The 24,623-nt window shown below is 43.6% G+C and overlaps 1 protein-coding gene across 1 annotated transcript in view; it reads left to right on the forward strand.

Moving 5' to 3' along the window:
- The first annotated feature begins 5,883 nt into the window (after nt 1–5,883).
- The window catches only part of DOCK5 (dedicator of cytokinesis 5), a 278,523-nt gene continuing 259,783 nt past the window's right edge, over nt 5,884–24,623 (forward strand). Inside the window, exons 1-2 of the mRNA XM_068973628.1 lie at nt 5,884–5,970; nt 8,123–8,182. Coding sequence (XP_068829729.1) covers nt 5,884–5,970; nt 8,123–8,182 — 147 coding nt within the window. The remainder of the gene's footprint in view (nt 5,971–8,122; nt 8,183–24,623) is intronic.

Consider the following 24,623-nt stretch of genomic DNA (forward strand, 5'->3'; position numbering starts at 1 on the left):
CTCAATGAACATGAAATTGGGCAAACTCCAGGAGAAAGTGAGGGATGGGGAGACCTGGTGTGCTTCAGTCCATGTGGTCACAAAGAGTCGGACATGACTGAACAGCAACAAATGCCTTCAAATTGCTCACATCATCAACTTCTCCTAAAGGATATGTGGAGCATAGAGTATTCTAGAAACAAAGCTAAAAGCTTCTTGTTATGAAACTGTTCACCAAGCATCAATCTCTCAGTGATGGGGCTGAAGATATGAACAGCTTTAGAGCCCTGATCATCATCTCCCCATTCATCAGAGAAACCGGACCTCCAAAGTCACAGAGCAGAGCCAAGGACGGACCCAGAGATGCTCAGGCCAGGGTATTTGAGGACAGAGAGTAGATAGTGATGGGAATCTTCAGGTCATATGAAAAAGGTGTTTCTAGGGCTGTAGATATTCATTCCTTTGTCCTGTTTAGCTCAGGGGTCCCAAATTACAATGTATCACCCTGTCCTGAAGCATTTGCCCTAAGAAGACTGCAAAGCAGTGTTTAGAGTCAAATATATCCCTCCTCCCCTTTTTTTGTAGCTCTAGTAACTCCACTCTGGCTTCCTAGGTGGCTCAGTGATAAAGAATACACCTGCCAATGCAGGAGGCGTGGGTTCAGTCTCTGGGTCAGGAAGATCCTCTGTAGAAGGAAATGGCAACCCACTCTAGTATTCTTGCCTGGGAAATCCCATGGACAGAGAAGCCTTGCCGGCTATAGTTTATGAGGTCGCAAGAGTAGGACACGACTTAGTGACTAAGCAACAAGAAACTCCACTCATATGTGGGATCAAAGAATGAGCTTCCTCTACCTAGAAAAGAATTTTTTCTTTAACTGAACCCTTAGCTTCTTTGAAAGATTCAATTAAGTCCGCCAGATTTGGGAAAATAAACCTGGTAATCAGTGGAGGAAGTAAAGCGCTTGCCAGCCGTCTTCACATCTCTCTATTCTCACTGACATCGTAACTAGCCTCCAAATTCATTTATCCTCATTTCTTTCTCCAAGGCACCTTCCAACAGAGCAAGCTAGTGCTTGTGAGTGCTTATTTGTGTTTGTATATGGGTGGGTTTTGGAGTCCGAACATCCCTGGTTGTGGAATATGCTTGATGTTTCCTCTGAAAAAATATCAGAGGAAAAAGAAAAGGGTATTTCTGGGAATCTTGCTGTTATTCCACTTACCCATCTAGTTGACTTTCTAATTTTCAGCCACATTTTAATAAAAGACTTTGAATAGCTCTGCTTTTATGATTTAAATGGACTTTCAAATTGGGATTTAACCATCTGATATAACAAAGTGGGTGGACTTCAGTCTTCAGAGGAAAAAGAATAAACATCCTGAAAGCTGTAATTAAAATTTTCCATTTTCCTCCAACCCTCTTATTGCAATTATTGTCACACTTGAAATATCCAGTGTCCAAATTCAAACCTCAAGTTTTGCAAAAAGCCTTCAATTCGAGGTAGTGGGGTGGGGGTGGAGGCAGGGTGGAGGGAGTGTGTGTTGGGGGTTGGGGGTGAGGCAGCTGAAGTCATTTTGGTAGAAATCCAGTTATGTTGAATGAGGATTAACACTCTGATGTGTATTAAATTTAAAATAAACCTGTGGTTAGAGAATGTCACTTATCCAATTTTCTCAAACACAGGTGACCTAAGTAACTGTGCAAAATACTTAAGCTCCTAACGGTCCACATGGAGAATTGCTGAGGAAGGTATGAAGTCAGACCTAAGGAAATATGAAAGGAAAACTTCAATACAGAGCAACTGGGGTATAAAAGGTGACGATAGGTAGATATCACAGATGACTAAGAAAATGGCAGCTCTATGTAGTAACTGTGTAATTGGCCTTCCCAATATAGACCCCTCCGCCAGGCTCTCTGCTTTTGTTCTTCTCAGAAGTATCCAGACAATAGTGTCTGATGCAGGTTTCCTGACTTGTTTTACAGATGCTAAAACCCCCACCAAGTGGAAGAAATCAATGACTTGATGACCATGAGCACATAGCCCCCCAGACCTACTGGGGCCTAGCTAAGGATCTATATTGTTAACCCCTGTGACAGGATCCTGTTACCTCACCATCAACCAATCAGAGAATTGTGCACGAGCTGATCACAGTCTGGGATGCTCCTCCCTTACCTGGCTTTTAAAAATGCTTAGCTGAAACCAGTGGGGAGTTTGAGCATTTTTAGAATCCTGAACTTCTTGCTTGGCTCCCTGCAATAAATACGGCACTTTCTTTCACCACAACCGAGTGTTAGTAGAGTGGCTCCACTGCATGTGGGCAAGCCAACCCGGTATTACCCATTCCCCTCTCCTTAGGGTTATGCTTGACTCATGCTGTGTTTCACACTAGGGGTCAAGATTCAGAGTTTCTAAGGCCTGAAGCCTATATAGTGAAGCTGTTTATTAAAAACAAACAAACAAACATAGATTTATCCATTCACCAAACTTTCCAAAAGGGCTTCCCAGTTGGCTCAGTGGGTAAAGAATCGACCTGCAATGTAGGAGATATAGGACACTAGGGTTCAATCCCTGGGTCGGGAAGATCCCCTGGAGGAGGAAATGGCAACCCACTCCAGTATTCTTGCCTGAGGGATCCCATGGGCAGAGGAGCCTGGTAGGCTCCAGTCCAAGGAGTCATAAGAGTTGGACACCACTGAGCTACTAAGCAGACTTTCCAAAAACATGCGGTAGTAAAAGTACACTGGGGAGTCCAGAGCCTCAGTAAATTTCCTTGTGTCCACACTGCCTTTCAGTTGTTTCTACCTTCAGTCTATGTCAAGAACCTTTTTTCTATCTGGACCCCTACCATCCTGGATCCAACTGCCTTCATTTCTTGCCTGAACTACTGAAACAGTCTTCTGACCATCTGATCTTCCTTCATCTTCCCTTGTGTCTTTACAGTCTACTCAACCCACAGCAGTCACGTTAGATCCTGTCCTTGGTTGGTTCAAAATCCTCCAAACGTTTGTCACAGCCAATATATGAAGTTCTCACCATACCCTTTGTGGTCCTGCTTTATTGGCTCACACTGTGTCTCTCACAAGTTTTCTCCCACACTCTGCCCCTTACTAACATCTCTTGCTACCCAGGAATACTTGCTCAGAACCAGCCAAACGTGCCTCTGGCTTTTACTCTTGGTGTTGTTGATTTCTGAATGCTTTTCTCTGAAATCCTCACTTCCTGGAGATCAGAGATGCCTTAGCAGACCACTGGATATAGAAGTGCAGCATCCCTACCTCCCTCATCCTGTCCTCTTTACTCTGGAGTTTTCTATACAGGTTTAGCCTCCTTTGGCTTAAGTTTGCCTTACCCGCCTCTGTTAGACACTAAGCTCTATGAGGGTAGGAATTTTATTTTATTCACTGCTGTGCTCCAATTCGTCGAACAGTGCTTGACACCTAGTAGGCAACCAATAAAAATCTGAGAAAAGAAAAAAATTACCTAACCTGGGAAGCTAGGTTAATCATGATGTCATTAGCAGAGGAAAAGAAATCTGGGGGAGAGATGATGGAATCCCTTCTGGATGTTAAGTCTAAATAAGTGACTAGATTTCTTAAGTAATTATTATATTTGATGAATAAATATGTAGAGCTACCCACCATTGACAAAACCTTAAAAAAATTCAGATCTGACTTTGCAAAAAGTTACCAAAGTTAAAATGCACCGTTTTCAGTGAAGTTTTGCTTTATTACGTGTTTATTTCATTTTCCTTTCACGTTCGAAATCGGCAAGAAAATCTTCATAGGCTGCGAGAACAAAGCAATTTCAAGAGGCTTTTTCTCAGATGGTGAACCCGAATCAGCTGGTCATTTACTCTGAGATTTTACTTCTATGGGTGAGGTAGCAAGGAGCCCCACAGCCACCTGGGACTTGGATCCAATCTTCATTCTTGAGGTCTCTCCAGATGGAAGTGAGTTTCAGGAGGAGAGTTTCAGTGGACACCAACAGCTCAGGGCTGTTCAAATGTGCAGTCCCTGGGTTTGACTCTTTGAACAGTGCAGCTAGTGAACAAGAAAGATTCGGATGTGCTCGTCCCCTTCCCCGCAGGAACACTTTTTGGGCTGCTGGAAAAGGGAGGTCTTTGGGGCGGGCTTTCCCCTGGACCATGGAGGTCTAAATTTCTTCAGCTGGGTCTGAGTCTCTTCAGCTGGGGAGGAGCCCAGGTGTTTTCCGGGGACATAAGATTTCCAAGTCAGAACTCGCTACGTAATTCTCGCTCAGGGGCTCCCCTAAGAAACTACTTGATACTTCTGAGGAGCCCGGCCCCTTCGCATTAGTTCTCTATTTACCAGAAGATAAGTGTTCCTGCTTTGAAGGCTATAAACCGTGGCCACAGGAGATCACGTTTGCCCTGGAGTCCGGCTTCCGGCTCTTGTGGTGACAACGAAAGCTCTAGGGGGTGAACGCAGTAGTCAGCTGCTCATTCATTCAACAAATATTTATCGAGCGCCGGTTGAGTGCCTGGCACTGCGAGAGCCCGGGCGGCTAGAAACAACTTATCTTAGATCCTATGCACTTCATCCTAGTTCCCCCAGATGTTCCAGAGCGCGCGGTAAGGAAGGACTCCGCATCCACTCCCGCTTGCTCCGCCTGGGGGTGCCCGACCCCTCGAGCGCAGCCCTCCCGACACCCCGCCGCCGGGGATCCAGGCTCCAGGGTTTAGCCCGGTTGGGGACGGCGAGGGGCAAGAAGCCAAACACTAAAAGGATTAAAACAAAACAAAAACAAAAACACACCAAAAAAACCGTACCCCAGTCTGTGCTGGGAAACTGCTCCCGGGAAGTGTGCAAGGCGGAGCCGGCCTGGGCCCGGGAGAGCGTGGAGACCTTGGCTGGCCGGCGCCCGCGGGTCGTGTCGCGGAGGCGGCCTTGGCCGGCGGAGGGCGCGGCCAGCGGGAGGGGCCGAGGCGGCGCCGGGAGGGGCGCGCACGGCGGCGTGGCTGCCGGGCGCAGCAGGTGACCGCGGCTCGCGGTGGGAGCCGGAGCGTATAGCTGGCGGCGCGGCGGGGAGACGGCGCGCGGGGCCGAGCGAAGTTTGCCGGAACATGGCGGAAGGGCCCGGGGCGCGTCGGTGCGCAGCGCGGTGGCGGTCGGAGCCCCAGGAGCTGTAGCCGCCGCAGCCGCCGCCGCGGGGCGAGGTCGCCGCCATGGCCCGCTGGATCCCGACCAAGCGACAGAAGTATGGGGTTGGTGAGTACTCGCCCCACCCCGTCCCCGCCGCCGCCGCCGCCAAGTTCGGGGGAGCGGCCCTGCCGGGTGCAAAGTTGGGCGGGGGACGCACGGTCACTCGGTGCGCCCCTGCCCGGGACCGGGCTCCGGCTACCCGCCGGGGCGCCGCCAAGGCTCGGCTTGGGCCCCATTCGTTCTGGGAGCGGTGTGAGCCGGAGCCCGCTCCGGGAGCCTCATGGAGGGGTGGGGGGTCATTCTGAGTTTGGAGAGTCCGAGTGTCTAAAAGTGCAGTTGGTTTCCGGACTGGCTGTCCTGCCCCCCAACTCCCAAGGCTGCAGCGCTTTGCAGAGTAGAAATGTGCAAAGCCCGGGCGCTCGCTCTGCTTCATTTGGGGCGCCCTGCCGCGGTGCTCGCGCCCACTGTCCCCCAATCCACCGGCCCGCTCCGGCCCGTGTAGCTTCGTTCAGTTCTTTGTAACCGGCCGAGGCCCGTGGAACGCGAAGTCTGCGGGCTGCCCCAGCGCTTCCTGCCTTTGCTCTTAGGTACTCCCTGCGGCCCCAAGTGAAGAGTTTGTGGGGGGCTGTTGCGGGGGGGGGGGGGCGGTAGGGAGCCATCCTCTCCCAACTCCTCCCAGGCACTTGGATCCCTGTAGCAGTTGTAAACTGGTCAGGACACTCAAGCTGTGGTGTGGAGGTGATGGAAGCGGCAGGAAGTGTGTGGTATGGGAGCGGGGGTGGCTGGCCCCCGGGGCTGCTGGTGCGGACTGTCGTCCTCTACCCGAGCGTGAGTGGAGAGGGTCTCCGACTGCCTTCTGAATTCCCATTCCGCCGTGGGATAAGACAAGGACATTTTACTAAGAACACTGTGACAGGTCCTGTGCTAGGCACTTGGCCGTTTCGAACAGCGGTGCTGGAAGGGCAGGCAGGATGTGCAGGAGGTTGCTTTCGTGTTAGTTTTCGATCCGAAACGGTGGTTGAGCGGGGCTTTAACCCAGGTGAAAACTCTTGGTCTTTCCACTTTTTATCGAGGAGTGAGGTTGCTTAGGTCTTGTGGAAAGACTTCTGCTGTTAGTGGGGCGATTAAAGTGGCTTTAGGCTTGGGTGCGATTCCCTAGTATAAACACAGTTGAGAATTTTATCACTTCCTTTCAGGGTCGTTCATTGGGCATATTTGTAAGTCTTCGGCTTAACTACCATCTCGCCCGCATTTTTTTACCCCCTCACTTTAGTGGGAGGAACCTATTCTGTGTTTTCTGACGGCTTTGTCAGTTTCAGTGAGAGATCTCTAGGGGCTTTTCAACTGGGAAGACTTGATTCAGTTACAAAGAAACAAACCAACTCTTTCATTTTATTACTTTGAGATGGTGATCCTCGTGTATATATTTATATGTGTGTGTATACAATAATATGCACAGGATTCCTTGTTTTTCCTTTGCAAAAACTTTTTCCTTTAAATTTCTTTGAGAATCCTTGCACTCTTCTGTGATTGTAGTTCTGCTTCATACTTTGGTCATGAGCTTTCAGGTGCCAGTTAGTAAGTAGCCAATAATTCTGGAAGTCAGATGGAGCTAGTTTCTTTATTTGTGTTAACTGGGTACTAACTCCTAGATGCAAGTATATTTAGCAATGCCTAGTCAATACTTCTCACAAAAAATGATCAATTCTAATTTTGTTTAATAGGAGAAACTCTCTCCAAAAGTGTTCTGACTTTGGCATAGTTAAGGCAAACATATCCTAAAAACATGGGTTTTATTTCCATAGTTATAGTAACAAGAGTGGTATTTTCTCTTTTTAATTTTTATCATCAGTCAAGAAAATTGAATTACATTTCAAAGGTATAGGTAGCGGCAAAATTGCCCCAGAGTATCATTTAGAAAATTTATTTCACTAGACACGATGGATACTTCAAAAAAAACCACACAAAACTTTTAATTTTGTATTGGAGTTTAGGTGATTAACAGTGTTTGTGATAGTTTTCAGGTGGACAGCAAAGGGACTCAACCATGTATGTACCTGTATCCATTCTGCCCCAAACTCCCCTCCCATTCAGGCTGCCACATAACTTTGACCAGAGTTGCGGACACAATAGATTGTGATGAATCTGGGTTTGACAAAAAGGCCCACTGTTAGGACAGATGAGCTTATGGGATCAGTGTCCATTGTTTATTCCCAAGACACATGGTGATCATGCTAGCTCCCTGCTGGGAAGCCTTCCTTGGCCAGCAGGGTAAAGTCTAAACCGAGCCCAGTTTTCAAGGTTTTAAGACTCCAGCTCAGTATATTTTCATAAAGCATCTCTCTCACCGCTTCTCTCATCAACCCTCTAACGCAGACGCTGCCCTTCTCTCTCTCGTGCTGTACACGGAGAGTCCCTCCTCTGGGACTCTTCGCTCCTATGCGTGTCCCCTGTTCCGAGTGCACTTCCACCTCTGAATCCCATAATCTGGCCTTTCACCCAGGGTACGCTGCTTCCTCAACATTCCTACATTTTATTACTTAACCTTTGGTTCAGTGAATCAGAAGGTTATGGTATTGCATCCTTGGGACTAGAGGTATACGGGTAGAGAGCATGCATTCAGTAACTGCTTGTCCTTGGCGTTGGTGTGACATTCTAAGGCACCAACCTGATTTCTATAATTTAGTGCAGTTTTTTTTTTCCCCTCTTAGGTTTTAACATCTCATTCACTCTAGTATGACTTTTACCTTGTTCTGTTAGATGAAGCGAGACCCTTAAGTTTGTCTTTATCTTTGCAAGTAAAAATGATATGCTGCTGAGAAAGCAAGCATGGAATAGATGGACTTGCTTAAATGTGATTGGGAAAAATTAGCTGGTTGGATTAATGGCTGCCCCACAGCCATGGAAAATGCTTTTCTTTCTCCTTTTTTCTTCCTTGTTTTCTTTTTCTTCCTTTTTCTTTCATTTTTTTCTGTTTTAGGACTTGAGGGTCAAACACTTTGACTTTGATGTTAAGCAAACCTTAGTGATACATGTCCAGGTTAGTCTTCTGATTATCAAAACATTGCTTCAGTCTGTTCAACGATAGACCCAAATTATGTTGATGACAGAGTCTTTGCAAAATTATTCATTATTGTTTGTTAGAATTTGTCCCCTGTGTTTTTAAAACTTGATAAAGGGTACTTTGGGGGAATATGTGCTTCACTTTTAACTTTGCAACAGTTCTGTTGTTCTAGGCCTAGTTAGTCTAAAAGCATTTAACTTTGTAGATTCTCAAATGTTAGTGTAAAAACAAACTGGATTCTTGTAGTGCTCTGTTAACGCACTTAGGTGTGCTGTGGGTCTTCAGTTTGTCCTCACCACGGGCATCGTGTTCCGTAGACTCTACCTGGAGTGATGGAACTTGGTCTCAAAGAGTAATTAGTGAACTGCTTAAAATAGATAGTTCCCACCTGTTTGGTTGCATGAACAGCTTTGGCCCCTTTCTTGGAACAAAGTGGTCCCCTTTCTTGCAACAAGGTTTTTAATTCCATACAGTCAAGTATAAAAGATTGAAAACAAGCCACTTGTATTGAATACAGCTGTCAAGATAGTTTTCAAAATTTGTTATTGTAATATATGTGCTTTAAAAAAAAACTAAAGTTTTTATGGTGTATTTTACAATATTGCTTCTGTTCTGTGCTTTGTTTTTTGGTGGTGAGACATGTGGGATCTTAGTTCCCCAACCAGGGATCAATCCTGCACCCCTCTGCATTAGATGATGAAGTGCTAACCACTGGACCAGTTGGGAAGTCACCTGTGCTTCTTTATTAACACATAACTATTTTGAAATAGTGATGAGCATGTACAGTTTTTCAAGATATCTGTAGTAACCATAATATGCCGTTTAATCACCTGTGATTTCTTTTATTGAATTTGTTTTTGAAGTATAGCTGATTTGCAGTATTGTGTTAGTTCCAGGTGTACAGCAAAGTGATTGTTATATGTGTATATAGATCTGTTCTTTTTCAGATTCTTTTCCATTATAAATTATTACAAGATATTGAATGTAGTTCTCTGTGCTGTATGGTAGGCCCTTGCTGGTTGTCTGTTTTGTATGTAGAACACCTGTGATTTCAATTGAGGCCAGCATCTCTGGTACACTTGTGGTTTATTGCCTCTGGTCATCAAAGCAGTAACTGAGTGTCAGAGAACAGATATGTAATTTTTTTACCCTTTTTCAAGCCCATGGATCCTTGAATTTGAACACAGATTAAGATGAAGATCACACAGCTAGTAAATTATAGAGCCTATTAGTTACATGACCAAGCTAGGTATTATACAGTTGTAGTGAACTGAAGAAGGCCTCACTCTAATGCATTCATGTTCTAAGAACACTGAGGCTGAGAATAAAAGGAATAGAGAATTAATGTTTATTATGGATTTACCTCGTGACAGGCACTGCTCTAAACCCTTTGTTTCAGTGTGTCCCAGGTACCTATGGAGGTCTTGGAGACACTTTCAGATGGCCCATGAGATTAAAACTTTTCCTGGTAATAATAGTAAGATGTTATTGGCCTGTCTTCACTCTGTTCTGTCATGAGTACACAGTATAGTTTCCCAGAGGCTACATCGAATGTGATACTACATCAGATTGAATGCAGAGGCAGGTGTGAGAGTCCAAAGGCCTTTTGTGAAGCCACATGTTAGAGGTTTACAAATATGCAAGGCAGTGCCACTCTTCTAAGTGTTTTTGTTTGGAAAAGTGTGTTTGTTAGTCTCACTCAGTCGTGTCCAACTCTTTGCAACCCCATGGCTGTAGCCCTCCAAGCTCCTCTATCCGTGGAATTCTGCAGGCAAGAAGACGAGTGGGTTGCCATTTCCTCCTCTAGGGCATCTTCCCGACCCAGAAATCAAACCCGGTCTCCTGCATTGCGGGCAGATTCTTTAACGTCTGAGCCATGCTTGATCTTAAAAAATACTTGGCTAGCATCTGTTGGGTTTATTGTGACTTCTTGGTGGCTCAGTGGTAAAGAATTTGCCTGCCAATGCAGGAGACCCAGGTTTGAACCCTGTGTTGGGAAGATCCTCTGGAGAATGAAATGGCAACCCACTCCAGTGTTCTTGCCTGGAAAATCCCATGAACAGAGGAGCCTGAAGGGCTATAGTTCACGGGGTCCCAAAAGAGTTGGACCACGACTTAGCCACTAAACAACAATTGGGTTTATTATGGTTACTTTAGTTAATAAGTGTTTTTTTAAATGCCTCATCTTGAATTTCTAATATACTGAATCGTGATAGATGTAACCCACATAAGCAAAAGCTCTTTAGAATTCTCAGTAACTTTTTCTTAACAGATATTTTCTTTTTCCTTCTTAATTGTTTTTGGCCCTGCAGTGTGGCATGCAGGATCTTAGTTCCGACTAGGGATCAAATCCATGGCCCCTGCGGTGGAAGCGTGAAGTCCTGACCACTGGACTGCCAGGGAAATCCCATCTCAATAACTTACAAGAGCATCATAGGGATTCTAAGACTAAAAACTCTCAAGACTGCTGCTTTACACATTATTTCATTAAATCATTGAGATAATGCTCTCATTCTCATATTGTCTCCTTTTCCAGGTAAGAAAACTGAGGTTTATGCAGGATAAATTATTTACCCACGTCCACATAATTTCACTCCTAGGCCCAAACTCTACTCCATATGCATTTCCCAACAGTTGTTCATCCATCACCTTGATCTCTGCTGTGTCCTCTGTTGACCTGAAACAAGTGGACTGCCGGTTAGTTTTCCAGCAAAAAAATAGATTTATTCAGAATCAGCAAATCCTTAGGGGGTGTGGGGTGGGGTGGGGTTGGGGGGGGCAGATCTGCAAGCCACATGCGGATCCCTGCAACCAGGAGAGAGCCCTTTTATAGAAAAGGAAGTTGGCAGGGCTGTAATAAACAGAGTCCATCAGAGGAATGAAGAGTTTGAAGTACACTGGATTTTCATTGGCTGAGCTCTTGCCAGGTGAGAAGAGGAAGTCTTTATTCCCAATGGGCTCTGCTCTCTGAAGGCTCCCACTTCTGGCCTCAAGACTCTGTTTTAATTGAGGTTTCTCTGTATCTACTCATTTTTACACCAGGTACCCTTGAGTACCTCATGCCTCTGCTTTACCCATTTGCCATCTCCGTTTTGTTGTTGTTCATAAATATTAGAGCTTAATTTCTTTATTTTTTTAAAGATTAAAAATACAAATAAAAGTTCTGATACTTTATTCTTGAGTCCCAAAGGACTATCTTGTGTACCCACTTTTGCAGACTATTACTTTTGAATGAACCATCTCTTTCTTCCCCATTGAATTTTTTTTTAATTTAATTTTTATCTTATATTGGAGTACAGTTGATTTCCAATATTGTGTTAGTTTCACAAATACAAGCAAGATGATTTAGTCATATGTACATAAATCCATTCTTTTTCGGATTGTTTTCCCATACAGGTTATTACAGAATCTTGAGTAGAATTCCTGTACTATACAGTAGGTCCTTGTTGATCATCTATTTTATTAGTATATATTTGTTTGATCTCTAAGTTGCATCCTACTTTTTTGTGACCCTGTGGACTGTAGCCTGCCAGGCTCCTCTGTCCATGGGATTCTCCAGGCAAGAATACTGGAGTGTGTTGCCATTTCCTTCTCCAGGGGATCTTCCTGATCCAGGGATCAAACCCTTGTCTCCTACAGCTCCTGGCATTGCAGGAGCTCCTGGCACTGCTGAGCCACCAGGGAAGCCTATTTTATATATATTAGTGTGTATATGTTAATCCCAGACTCCTAATTTATCCCTTCCCCCTAATTTTCCTCTTTGTAATCATGAGTTTATTTTCTGTCAGTCTGTTTGTTTTGAAAATAATTTCATTTCTATCATTTTTTCAGATTCCACAAGTAAGTTATTTTTTACTCAATCTTTTCTTCATGTTGCCTACTTTTTTGGTTTTTACTTAAAACAATGACTGAAAAAGCCATACCTATGTTCTCCTCTAGCAGTTTTATAGTTTCTGGTCTTACATTTAGATCTTTAATCCATTTTGAGTTTATTTTTGTGTGCGGTGTTAGAAAGTGATCTAGTTTCATTCTTTTACAAGTGGTTGACCAGTTTTCCCAGCACCACTTGTTAAAGAGATTGTCTTTACTCCATTGTATATTCTTGCCTCCTTTGTCAAAGATAAGGTGTCCATATGTGTGTGGATTTATCTCTGGGCTTTCTATTTTGTTCCATTGATCTATATATCTGTCTTTGTGCCAGTACCATACTGTTTTGATGACTGTGGCTTTGTAGTAGAGCCTGAAGTCAGGCAAGTTGATTCCTCCAGTTCCATTCTTCTTTCTCAAGATTGCTTTGGCAATTCGAGGTTTTTTGTATTTCCATACAAATCTTGAAATTATTTGTTCTAGTTCTGTGAAAAATATGGGTGGTAGCTTGATAGGGATTGCGTTGAATTTGTAAATTGCTTTGGGTAGTATACTCATTTTCACTATATTGATTCTTCCGACCCATGAACATGGTATATTTCTCCATCTATTAGTGTCCTCTTTGATTTCTTTCATCAGTGTTTTATAGTTTTCTATATATAGGTCTTTAGATTCAGACATAAATCACAGCAGGATCCTCTATGATCCACCTCCCAGAATTCTGGAAATAAAAGCAAAAATAAACAAATGGGATCTAATTAAAATTAAAAGCTTCTGCACAACAAAGGAAAATATAAGCAAGGTGAAAAGGCAACCTTCTGAATGGGAGAAAATAATAGCAAATGAAGCAACTGACAAACAACTAATCTCAAAAATATACAAGCAACTTATGCAGCTCAATTCCAGAAAAATAAACGACCCAATCAAAAGATGGGCCAAAGAACTAAATAGACATTTCTCCAAAGAAGACATATGGATGGCTAACAAACACATGAAAAGATGCTCCATATCACTCATTATCAGAGAAATGCAAATCAAAACCACAATGAGGTACCACTTCACACCAGTCAGAATGGCTGCGATCCAAAACTCTGCAAGCAATAAATGCTGGAGAGGGTGTGGAGAAAAGGGAACCCTCCTACACTGTTGGTGGGAATGCAAACTAGTACAGCCACTATGGAGAACAGTGTGGAGATTCCTTAAAAAATTGCAAATAGAACTATCTTATGACCCAGCAATCCCACTGCTGGGCATACACACCAAGGAAACCAGAATTGAAAGAAACACATGTACCCCAATGTTCATCGCAGCACTGTTTATAATAGCCAGGACATGGAAGCAACCTAGATGTCCATCAGCAGATGAATGGATAAGAAAGCTGTGGTACATGTACACAATGGAGTATTACTCAGCCGTTAAAAAGAATTCATTTGAATCAGTTCTGATGAGATGGATGAAACTGGAGCCTATTATACAGAGTGAAGTAAGCCAGAAAGAAAAACACCAATACAGTATACTAACACATATATATGGAATTTAGAAAGATGGCAATGACGACCCTGTATGCAAGACAGGAAAAAAGACACAGCTGTGTATAACGGACTTGTGGACTCAGAGGGAGAGGGAGAGGGTGGGATGATTTTGGAGAATGGCATTCTATCATGTATACTATCATGTAAGAATTGAATCGCCAGTCTATGTCTGACGCAGGATACAACATGCTTGGGGCTGGTGCATGGGGATGACCCACAGAGATGTTATGGGAAGGGAGGTGGGAGGGGGGTTCATGTTTGGGAACACATGTAAGAATTAAAGATTTTTAAATTAAAAAAAAATAATATCTAAAAAAAAAAAAAAAGAAAGAAAAAGCCATACATTCCCACCATTAAATGAGAACCAGCATCACTTGCTTTGGAAAGAGGCAACCTTAAAATTAAAGACAACAACGATAAAACAGCAGTGAACTGAATTCTGGCTCCATGCTGTTGCCTGTCAGACCACTTTCTCTATTAAAGAGGAAGGAGGCTGGTGCCCTCACTGAAGCTTTCTCTGCCGTCATCCATCTATTGTGAATTCTCACTTTCGGTAGTTCAGTTCAGTTGTTCAGTCGTGTCCGACTCATTGCGACCCCATGAATCGCAGCACACCAAGCCCCCCTGTCCATCACCAACTCCCGGAGTTCACTCAGACTCACGTCCATCGAGTCAGTGATGCCATCGAGCCATCTCATCCTCTGTCGTCCCCTCCTCCTCCTGCCCCCAATCCCTCCCAGCATCAGAGTCTTTTCCAATGAGTCAACTCTTCTCATGAGGTGGCCAAGGTACTGGAGTTTCAGTTTTAGCATCATTCCTTCCAAAGAAATCCCAGGGCTGATCTTCAGAATGGACTGGTTGGATCTCCTTGCAGTCCAAGGGACTCTCAAGAGTCTTCTCCAACACCACAGTTCAAAAGCATCAATTCTTCGGCACTCAGCTTTCTTCACAGTCTAACTCTCACATCCATACATGACTACTGGAAAAACCATAGCCTTGATGGACCTTAGTCGGCAAAGTAATGTCTCTGCTTTTGAATATGCTATCTAGGTTGGTCATACCTTTTCTTCCAAGGAGTTAGCGTCTTTTAATTTCATGGCTGCAATCACCATCTGCAGTGACACTGATGACACTGTTTCCCCACCTATTTGCCATGAAGTGATGGGACCAGATGCCATGATCTTCGTTTTCTGAATGTTGAGTACATTCAGATGATGTACTCTGCATAGAAGTTAAATAAGCAGGGTGACAATATACAGCCTTGACGTACTCCTTTTCTTATTTGGAACCAGTGTGTTGTTCCATGTCCAGTTCTAACTGTTGCTTCCTCACCTGCATACAGATTTCTCAAGAGGCAGGTCAGGTGGTCTGGTATTGCCATCTCTTTCAGAATTTTCCAGTTTATTGTGATCCACACAGGTAGTTAGTGTGGTATAAAGTCACTGAGAACACTGACTTAGTGAATATTGAGCCATTGTTCCTAGGGGAAATACCAGGTTGGGTTCCTGTGAGCCTCTGGTCACATGTTTATCAACTGAGCTGATCCCTGTCCTTATGCATGTGTGTTTCTGTTTAAGGCTTAAAGACCTTATTTAGTGTACATCACTGATGTACTAACATTGAACTCGTGGCCACAACACCTGATATAAACTCAAGCCTGAAGGAAGTGTATCTAACACATGCATAATGTTTTCTCCAGAAGGCAAGTCATAGCCTTTTTTGGACTTGGGAACACGAAACAGCACTTCAGCAGTATGCTTGGGGACCATTTAAATAGCAAAATCATTAACAAAAAGCAGAAAATAAGAAAGACACAGCACTGAAGTTAAGACTGTAAGAAGGACTCTGGTTTACAGTATGAGAACTGAAACCAAGCGGAGTGTCACCTTGTCTGACCTTAAATGGGAACTTGCGTGTCATACTTTGCTTCTCTGCATAAGACTGAGAATGACCTCAGAAGCACTAGGAACGTTGATTTGGTGGTTACGAGTGAATTTTAGTGAGTGGGAGAATTCACAAATACCGTAGAATCTGTGAATAGTGAGGATCAAGTGTAGTTAGTTGGATAAAAGGAGAATTAAAAATGGAATCATGGGACTTCTCTGTCAGTTGAGCAGTTAAGACTTTGGACTTCCAGTGCAGGTTATGCAGGTTTGAGCCCTGCTCCGGGAACTAAGATCCCACATGCAGTTTGGCCAAAAAATTTTTTAAAAAAATGGAATCACATTCCTGTATTGTTTGTCTGTTGGAATAATCCCTCCTTTGAGTTTTCTGCGAACCCTAGCTAAGGACACTGCTGGCTTTGCCCACCTTGCTTGCTGTGCCTCTCAGTGGCTCTCCTTTTCCCTAACTGTCCCATTTGTGTTTGCTGTCTGTCTCCCATACTGGAATGTAGAGTTACAAGAACAAGAACTTTTATCTTTTTCATCAAGTGTTCCCCTACCACTCCGTGGCTCCTGGCTTGTGACCAGCGCTCAGTAAATAAATGAGGAAGGAATAAATGAAGGCCCTTATCTACCTAAATTTGTCTCCTGTGCTGGAGAGGGAATTTCCCTCCACATAATGAAATATTTTGCCCGTGATGCACTTCCCGTGAGATACAGTCAAAAGCAGTAAGAAAAGGAACATTTAAAGAAGAGATGAATAGAATTAATAATTGTTTTAGCAGAGGGTCTTGTGAACATCGTGGGATTGGAAAGGAATTGAAATCCTCAGTGATGTAGTCTTGGGAAGGGAACCATGGAAATTTGCTGCTACCCCCCTTTTTTTTTCCTGCATTATTTGTCGAGGCTTCCTAGAGGAAGATATGTTGTAGGATTGGTTTAATGGAAAGAAAAGGCTTGACCACAGTGGTGAGGAGAGTTTAGGAGGTTCTGACTCAGAGGATGCATGCCGTGTTGAGCGCGAGTTGGGGAGGAACAAAGGTGCAGTCTAATGGAAGGAACGAGGCATTCAGATTCATCGTTACTTCCCATTACCCTGAAGGATAAAGCGCATCTACACTATACGCAGGGTAATTAAGCAAGATGTGATCACAAGTAACCTGGAGAAGAAGAGTAATTTAGAGTACTGGTAAGGGGCTTTGAGGCATAGGTGGTAGTTACTCAAAATTCCGTTTGTCCAAATTTACAGAAAGCTTTTTGTAGCCATCCATTTCTGCCATCATCTTTGCTGAAACCTCATCTGTGCTTATTTCTCATCTCAATTTTCTGAGATAAACCAGTGGGGTTTGAGAATTAGATCTCACCACGATGATTTTTTTCCTTCAGTTCAGTTCAGTCGCTTAGCAGTGTGTGATTCTTTGAGACCCTATGGACAGCAGCACACCAGGCTTCCCTGTCCTTCACCAACTCCTGGACCTTGCTCAAACTCATGTCCATCTAGTCGGTGATGACATCCAACCATCTCATTCTCTGTCGTCCCCTTCTCCTCCTGCCTTCAACCTTTGCGGCATCAGGGTCTTTTCCAAGGAGTCAGTTCTTCACATCAGGTGGCCAGAATATTGGAATTTCAGCATCAGCCCTTCCAGTGAATATTCAGGACTGATTTTCTTTAGGATGGACTGGTTGGATCTCCTTGCAGTCCAAGGGACTCTCAAGAGTTTTCTCCAACAACACAGTTCAAAAGCATCAGTTCTTCAGTGCTCAGCTTTCTTTATAGTCTTGCTCTCACATCCATACATGACTACTGGAAAAGCAATAGCTTTGACTAGACAGACCTTTATTGGCAAAGTAATGTCTCTGCTTTTTAATGTGCTGTTTATGTCGGTCATAGCTTTTCTTCCAAGGAGCAAACATCTTTTAATTTCATGGCTGCAGTCACCCATCTGCATTGATTTTGGAGCCCAAAAAAATAGTTTGTCACGGTTTCCATTGTTTCCCCATCTATTTGCCATGAAGTGATAGGACTGGATGCCATGATCTTGGTTTTCTGAATATAGAGTTTTAAGCCACCTTTTTCACTCTCCTCTTTCACTTTCATCAAGAGGTTCTTTAGTTCTTTACTTTATGCTATAAGGGTGGTATCATCTGTGTATCTGAGGTTATTGATATTTCTCCCAGCAATCTTGATTCCAGCTTGTGCTTCATCCAGCCCAGCAATTTCGCATGATGTACTCTGCATATAAGTGAAATAAGCAGGGTAACATTATACAGCCTTGATGTACTCCTTTCCCCATTTGGAACCTGTCTGTTGCTCTATGTCCTAACTGTTGCTTCTTGACCTGCATACAGCTTTCTCAGGAGGGAGGTCAAGTGGTCTGGTATTCTCATCTCTTGAAGAAATTTCCACAGTTTGTTGTGATCCACACAGTCAAAGGCTTTGGCAAAGTTAATAAAGCAGAAGTAGATGTTTTTCTGGAACTCTCTTGCTTTTTCTATGATCCAGTGGATGTTGGCAATTTGATCTCTGGTTCCTCTGCCTTTTCTAAAACCAGCTTGAACATCTGGAAGTTCACGGTTCATGTACTGTTGAAGCCTGGCTTGGAGAATTTTGAGCATTACTTTGCTAGTGTGTGTGAGATGAGTGCAATTGTGCAATGGTTTGAGCATGCTTTGGCATTGCCTTTCTTTAGGATTTTTTTTCCATAAAGGAAACATTTTCCAGCTTCTGGTTATTTCCCAGCAATACCCAATGTAATAACACAATAACTTTACATATGTGAAATATTTTAGTACTCTCAAAAGAATAAGAAGAGGAATACGGGTCAAAATCTCTTATAAGTCATTTCAGTTCTTTGAAATGAGTTGTAATAGAATTATAGAGTGTTGGTCTGTTCTATATGTAATAGAATTTGACCCTGATCTCTGGCCCGAGAACTTGACTACGGTCATGTAGTTTGTTTTTCACTAAATATTCCAAACAAGGAAAAAACAGTTTCTCCCTCATCAAGTAGGTGAATCACCCATGAAATGTCTGCTGTGTGCGGACATTAAAGTCTATTATAAATCCTTCAGGAGTCCTTTGACCTTGGTTGATAAGTAGCTTCCAGGATACAGCCTGAGTAATGGGGTTGTATTTTTAAGCTTAAAATAGTGCTTTTGAGGTAAAGCTGAGAATACTTTTGAGACAGAGATTTGGGTGAGGAAAAGCAGAGGGTGCTTGTGTTAATTTAATTTTTCCAAGTGATGTCCAGGCCATGTCCTCTCGGAGCCTGGGCCGGCCGTCAGCTCACTCAGACGATTGTCTGAATTGCTGGCAGCTGGTTCCTAAGCCAGAGACAAAAGTGATCTTTGTCTTTTCACAAACCTCTGTGTCATCGCAAAGCTGCGGTTGTTCAAACGGATCCACTTTTCCAGATTGTGCCATCTTCCCTTACGTGTTCATTCCCCATGCGACAGTCCACATCAGGTGAAGTAGTTGGACCCCCAGGATACCCCCTGAGAATCTTGGTCATTTACTGTTGTCTTTTAAAACAACTTGATACTGTATAACACAGGCAACTATACTCAGTATCTTGTAACAGCCAGTAATAGTTTTTCAGTCAGTAAATCACGTCTGACTCTCTTCGGACCCATGGCCTGCAGCATGCCAGGCTCCTCTGTCTTCCACTATCTCAGACTGATGTCTGTGGGACACAAAATGATGTGCATTGAGACAGCAGTGTTATCCAACCATCTCATCTTCTGTTGCCCCCTTCTCCTGTTCCCTTCAGTCTTTCCCAGCATCAGCATCTTTTCCAGTGAGTCGGCTCTTCACTTCAGGTGGCCGTAGTATTGGAGCTTCAGCGTCAATCTTTCCAATGAATAGTCAGGGTTGATTTCCTTTAGGATCGACTGGCTTGATCTCTTTGCAACAGTCCAGGGGACTCTCAAGAATCAGTGGGAGAGAATGTAAAAATATACATGTGTATTACTGGATCCCTTGATACCTGAAACTAACACAACATTGTAAATCAACTATTATTTCAATAAAAATTAAAAATAAACTTGAGGAAAGGAAATTGCAGCAGAGGTTATTCCCTCTTGCAAATAGCTCTTTGCTGACTCAGTCAAAGTGAATGCATCCCTCTGACTGGCTTGTTACTTGTGTACCTGGGGCAGGATACTCTACTTCCTGTGATCCTGGAACCAGAGGACTGTGACTCCCCAGCCTTCCTGTCAGAAACCAGTTATTAGAGTAAGTCATAAGTCTCAGTCATAGAAATCTAATTGGTTTGCGCTTTTGTGTATAGGATCATAAACTATTCGGGGCTAGATTCTGTGTGTATTACCTCTTGGCTAACACCTCATTTTATTGGAAAAATATGCCCCAGAGGCATGAAATGACTTCACCCAAATCCCAAAGCCAGTAGCAGATGTCTTGCTTGTCTTAACTTGTCTTCTAGCTGCTTCCTTTTTCTTCATAACTCTGGAGGAAGCAGGTTCCTTTTTATCATGTATACTTAAGGGGTCTGAAAGAGTAAGTTCTCTCCACACAGGAAGAAGGCTGTGTAATCCCTGGGTTTTTTCTAGGTGGAGGTTTTGTTGTAAATAAGATCCAGCTATTAAATCATCCCCCCCCACTTTTTTTATTGCGATATAATTGACATATAATTCTGTTTAACGGGTAGAATATAATGATTAGATATTTGTCTCTGTGTGTGCTCAGTCATGTCTGACTTTTTGCAACCCCATGGGCTGTAATCCATCAGGCTCCTCAGTCCATGGAATTTTCTAGGCAAGAATACGAGAGTGGGGTGCCATTTCTTACTCCAGGGGATCTTCCCGACTCAGGGATCGAACTTGCATCTCTTGCATTAGCAGGCAGATTCTTTACCACTAGCGCCACCTGGGAAGCCCTTTGTATTCGTATGTATTGTGAAATGAACACTACTGTAAGTCTGGTTAGCATCAGTCACCCCACAGAGTTACAAGTTTATTTCTTTTATTTAGTATTTATTTATTTGGCTGCATTGGGTCATAGTTGTGGCATTCAGGATCTTTCGTTGTGGCGCCCAGGCTCTCCAGCTGTGGCATGTGGGTTTAGTTGCCCCACGGTATGTAGGATCTTACCTGCCCAACCAGGGATCGAACCCTTATCTCATTCATTGCAAGGTGGATTCTTAAACCACTGGACCACTAAGGAAGTCCCTGTTTCTTTCTGATAAGAAGTTTAAAAATATACTCTCAGCATTTTTCAAATATACAATACAGTGTTATTAACTAGTCACCATGCTGTACATCACATCCCCAGGACTTATTTGTCTTATAACTGGAAGTGTGGATCTTTGACCACCTTCACCAGCCTCCGCCAACCCTGGCCAACCCCCGCCTCTGGGAGCCACCAGTCTGTTCTCTGTATTTATATTGCTGTTTTTAGATTCCATTCATAAACAATATCATAGAGAGAGTATTTGTCTTTCTCTCTCTATTTCACTTAGCATAATGCCCTCCAGGTCCATTCATGTCATTGCAAATGACAGGATTTCCTTGTGTGTATTTTTTTTCAATGGCTATTCCATCTTTTTCTGTTAGTGTTTTTGTTTCCTTCAGGCAGATGCCCAGAAGTGGGATTGCTTGATCATCAGTTCAGTCGCTCAGTTGTGTCCGACTCTTTGCGAACCCATGGACTGCAGCACACCAACCTTCCCTGTCTGTCACCAACTCCTGGAGTCTACTCAAACTCATGTCCATCATGTTGGTGATGCCATCCAACCATCTCATCCTCTGTCGTCCCCTTCTCCTCCCGCCTTCAGTCTTTCCCAGCATCAGGGTCTTTGCCAATGAATCTGTTCTTTGCATCAGGTGGCCAAAGTGTTGGAGTTTCAGCTTCAGCATCAAGCCTTCCAAAGGATATTCAGGACTGATTTCCTTAGAATTGACTGCTTGAATCTCCTTGCAGTCCAAGGGACTCTCAAGAGTCTTCTCCAACAGCACTGTTCAGACGCATCAATTCTTTGTGGTTGATCATATGATAGTCCTATTTTTGATTTTTTGAGGAATGTTTGTAGTAGTTTTCCTTGGTGGCTGTACCAGATTACATTCCCACCAACAGCGCACAAAGGTTCTGTTTTCTCCAGAAAGTGTTTCCTCACTAACACTTAACCTCTTGTCTTGATAGGAGCCTTTCTGACAGGTGTGCGATTATCTCTCATTTGTGGTTTTGGTTTGCATTTCCCTGATGACAGCTGATGTTGAACATCTTCTCATGTACCTTTTGGCCATCTGTATGTCTTTGGGAAAGTGTCTGTTCAGATCAGCTGCCCAATTTCAATCTTACTGTTTGGTTCTTTTGCTTTTGATACTGAGTTGTATCCGTCCTTTACCTAGTTTGAATATTAACGCCCTGATCAGGTGTATGATTTGCGAATATTTTCTTCCTTTCAGTTGATTGTCTGTTTATTGTGTTGGTTTCTTTTGCGACCACCTTCCCCTTTTGAAGAGTTCAGAGAAGGAAGTGTGTTCCGAGGTTTGAGCCTGCAAAGTGGAAGTCATGCTGGGGCTTCCACGGTGGTCACAAGTCTCAGGCTGGCAACGGGTCCCGTGTCTTTGGTTCTTGTCACCATGGTGTTGACATGATGTCAGTCACAAAATTCAAAAGTAGCATGACATTCTGATGACATTACAGCTGTGTTTGGGAACAAGCGTTAATGCAGTTTACAAGGTGCTGATGGGGAAAGGGAGAGCCCTGTGTTGATCATAAGTGAAGTGTCAGTTGCTCAGTCATGTCCGACTCTTTGGGACTTCATGGACTGCAGCCCGTCAGGCTCCTCTGTCCGTGGGATTCTCCAGGCAAGCATACTGGAGTGGGTTGCCATGCCCTGGTCCAGGGATTGAACCTGGGTCTCCTGCACTGCAGGTAGGGGAAGCCTGTGTTGATCATAAGGGATTATGATTATAGTGCTGACTTGGAAGTGAAAACACATTGACATAGCTTTTCTAGACGAATGAAGCTTCCTTGGCCTGCCTGCCCTGGGCTTTGAGCTTCCTTCACAACAGTCACAGACAGCAGGTGCCCTTGCTCTTCACTGTCGAGCAGAGGAGGCCGCCCCTCAGAGTGACAGCACTTGGCTTAGTTCCTGTCTCTCAGGTCCTGAGATGTGGTATCTGTGGATTACATGCTAATATGTTTTTTCTTAATCAGTGGATACTAGAAGCATAAACATTTATTGTTTTTATAAAAGGGCTCCTGAGGCTTCCCTGGTGGTTCAGTGGTAAAGAATCTGCTTGCCAATGCAGGAGACAGGAGTTCGATCTCTGGCTAAGGAAGATCCCTTGGAGAAGAAAATAGCAACCTACTCCAGTTTTCTTGCCTGGAGAATCCCACAGACAGAGGAACCTGGCGGGCTACACAGGGTCGCAAAGGATCACACACGACTGAAGTGTCTTAGCACACATGGGGCTCAAAAATGTTGGCAACTTTGATATAACTGAAGTTCTAATGTGCTGGATCTTTTTTCTCTTTATTTTTCTGGCCACACCGTGCAACTTATAGGGTTCTAGTTCTCCAACCAGGGATCGAACTCAGGCCCTCAGTAGTGAGAACTCAGAGCCCTAACCACTGCACTGCCAGGGAATTCTCTGTGCTGGGTTTTATAGTAATACTGTGTGTGCAGTTCACTGTGATCTGAAAATCCCATTAAAACTGGTACAACCTCTGCACACACTTTTTGACTTAGCAGTTCCACTTCTGTGAGTTTGTCCTACAGATACACTAAAACAGGTGAGGAATGGTATGTGGACAGGATTATTGAGTACAGCACTGTTTATAGCAAAGACATGAAAACAGGTTAAATGGGAATCGGTTGGGAGTGGTTTGTTATTTATGACACGTGTATACAAGGGAGTACCATACAGTCATTAGAATCAAAACTAAGGGACAAAATGTCAGCTAATGATGACACTTTCATGCAGTGATACAAGCTGATCTCCAAAAAATAGTGCTAGGTCAGTTGGTTATCTATATTGAAAATATAAACTGGACTCCTACTTAATGTCATATAAAAAATTGACTCCATTGTCTGAAAGGTAAAACAGTGAAAGCATTCAGATAAGGGGTGTAAGAGAACATCTTGATCTTGGAGTCAGAGATTTCTTCAGTTCAGTCGCTCAGTTGTGTCTGAAAGGGACACAAAAACCACTAAAGCAGATTATACTGAATCATATAAAAATTGAAAGACAACCCTTAAGAGCTGAAAAGGACAACTCACAGAATAGAAAGAATATGGTCCCTGTACACATATCTGACATTTATATTGTGAATATGTGAAGAACTACAAATCAATAAGAGAAAACAATAATCCAGTAGAAAAATGGTCAAAAATGAAATCTAAATGTCCAGTAAAAATTTAGGAAGATGCTGATCTCCACTTGTCATCACAGAGATGTAAACACAGTGCCAGCCATCTACAGCCCCATTAATAGAGCTAAATTAAACAGCAACCAAAAGGACATTTCAGCTCTTTGCAGGATGTGTGACCATGGGAGGCCTTGTGTACGGTTAAAGTATAGATTGGCACAGCCATTTTGGAAAGCTATTTAATAGTTTCTGGTAAAGTTAGGCATACACCTGCCCTATGATCCAGCAGTTTACTCTTAGGGAAATGAAAAGTTTCCACAAAAAGACTTGTGTAGAGGGTTGTTAGTCCACTATTCAAAGTGGCCCCCAGTTGGAAGCCATGCATAAGTCCATCAGCCATTGAATGGGCCATCAGCTTTGCTGTCCTCATGCCAGGAAATACGATGAGACCATGAGAATGAGTGATTGACAGGGACACACAAAAATACAGATAATCATAAGCATAAGGCTAAGTGAAAGCAGGCAGACGGGAAACCGTCTGTACTGTTACCCAGTTTGTCAGTACCTATGCAGGCAGTGCTAGCTGTTTCTAGAAGAGAGGATCGTGGCTCCCCTGGATGTCTGTAGGGTAAAGGGTGGTGGTGGTGCTGTAATGGCGGTTGGGCAGGACAATAAATGTTTATGCTTCTAGTATCCACTGATTAAGAAAAAACATATTAGCATGTAATCCACAGATACCACATCTCAGGACCTGAGAGACAGGAACTAAGCCAAGTGCTGTCACTCTGAGGGGCGGCCTC

The sequence above is a fragment of the Capricornis sumatraensis genome, chromosome 6 (assembly GCF_032405125.1).
Source record: "Capricornis sumatraensis isolate serow.1 chromosome 6, serow.2, whole genome shotgun sequence".
Lineage (NCBI taxonomy): Eukaryota > Metazoa > Chordata > Mammalia > Artiodactyla > Bovidae > Capricornis > Capricornis sumatraensis.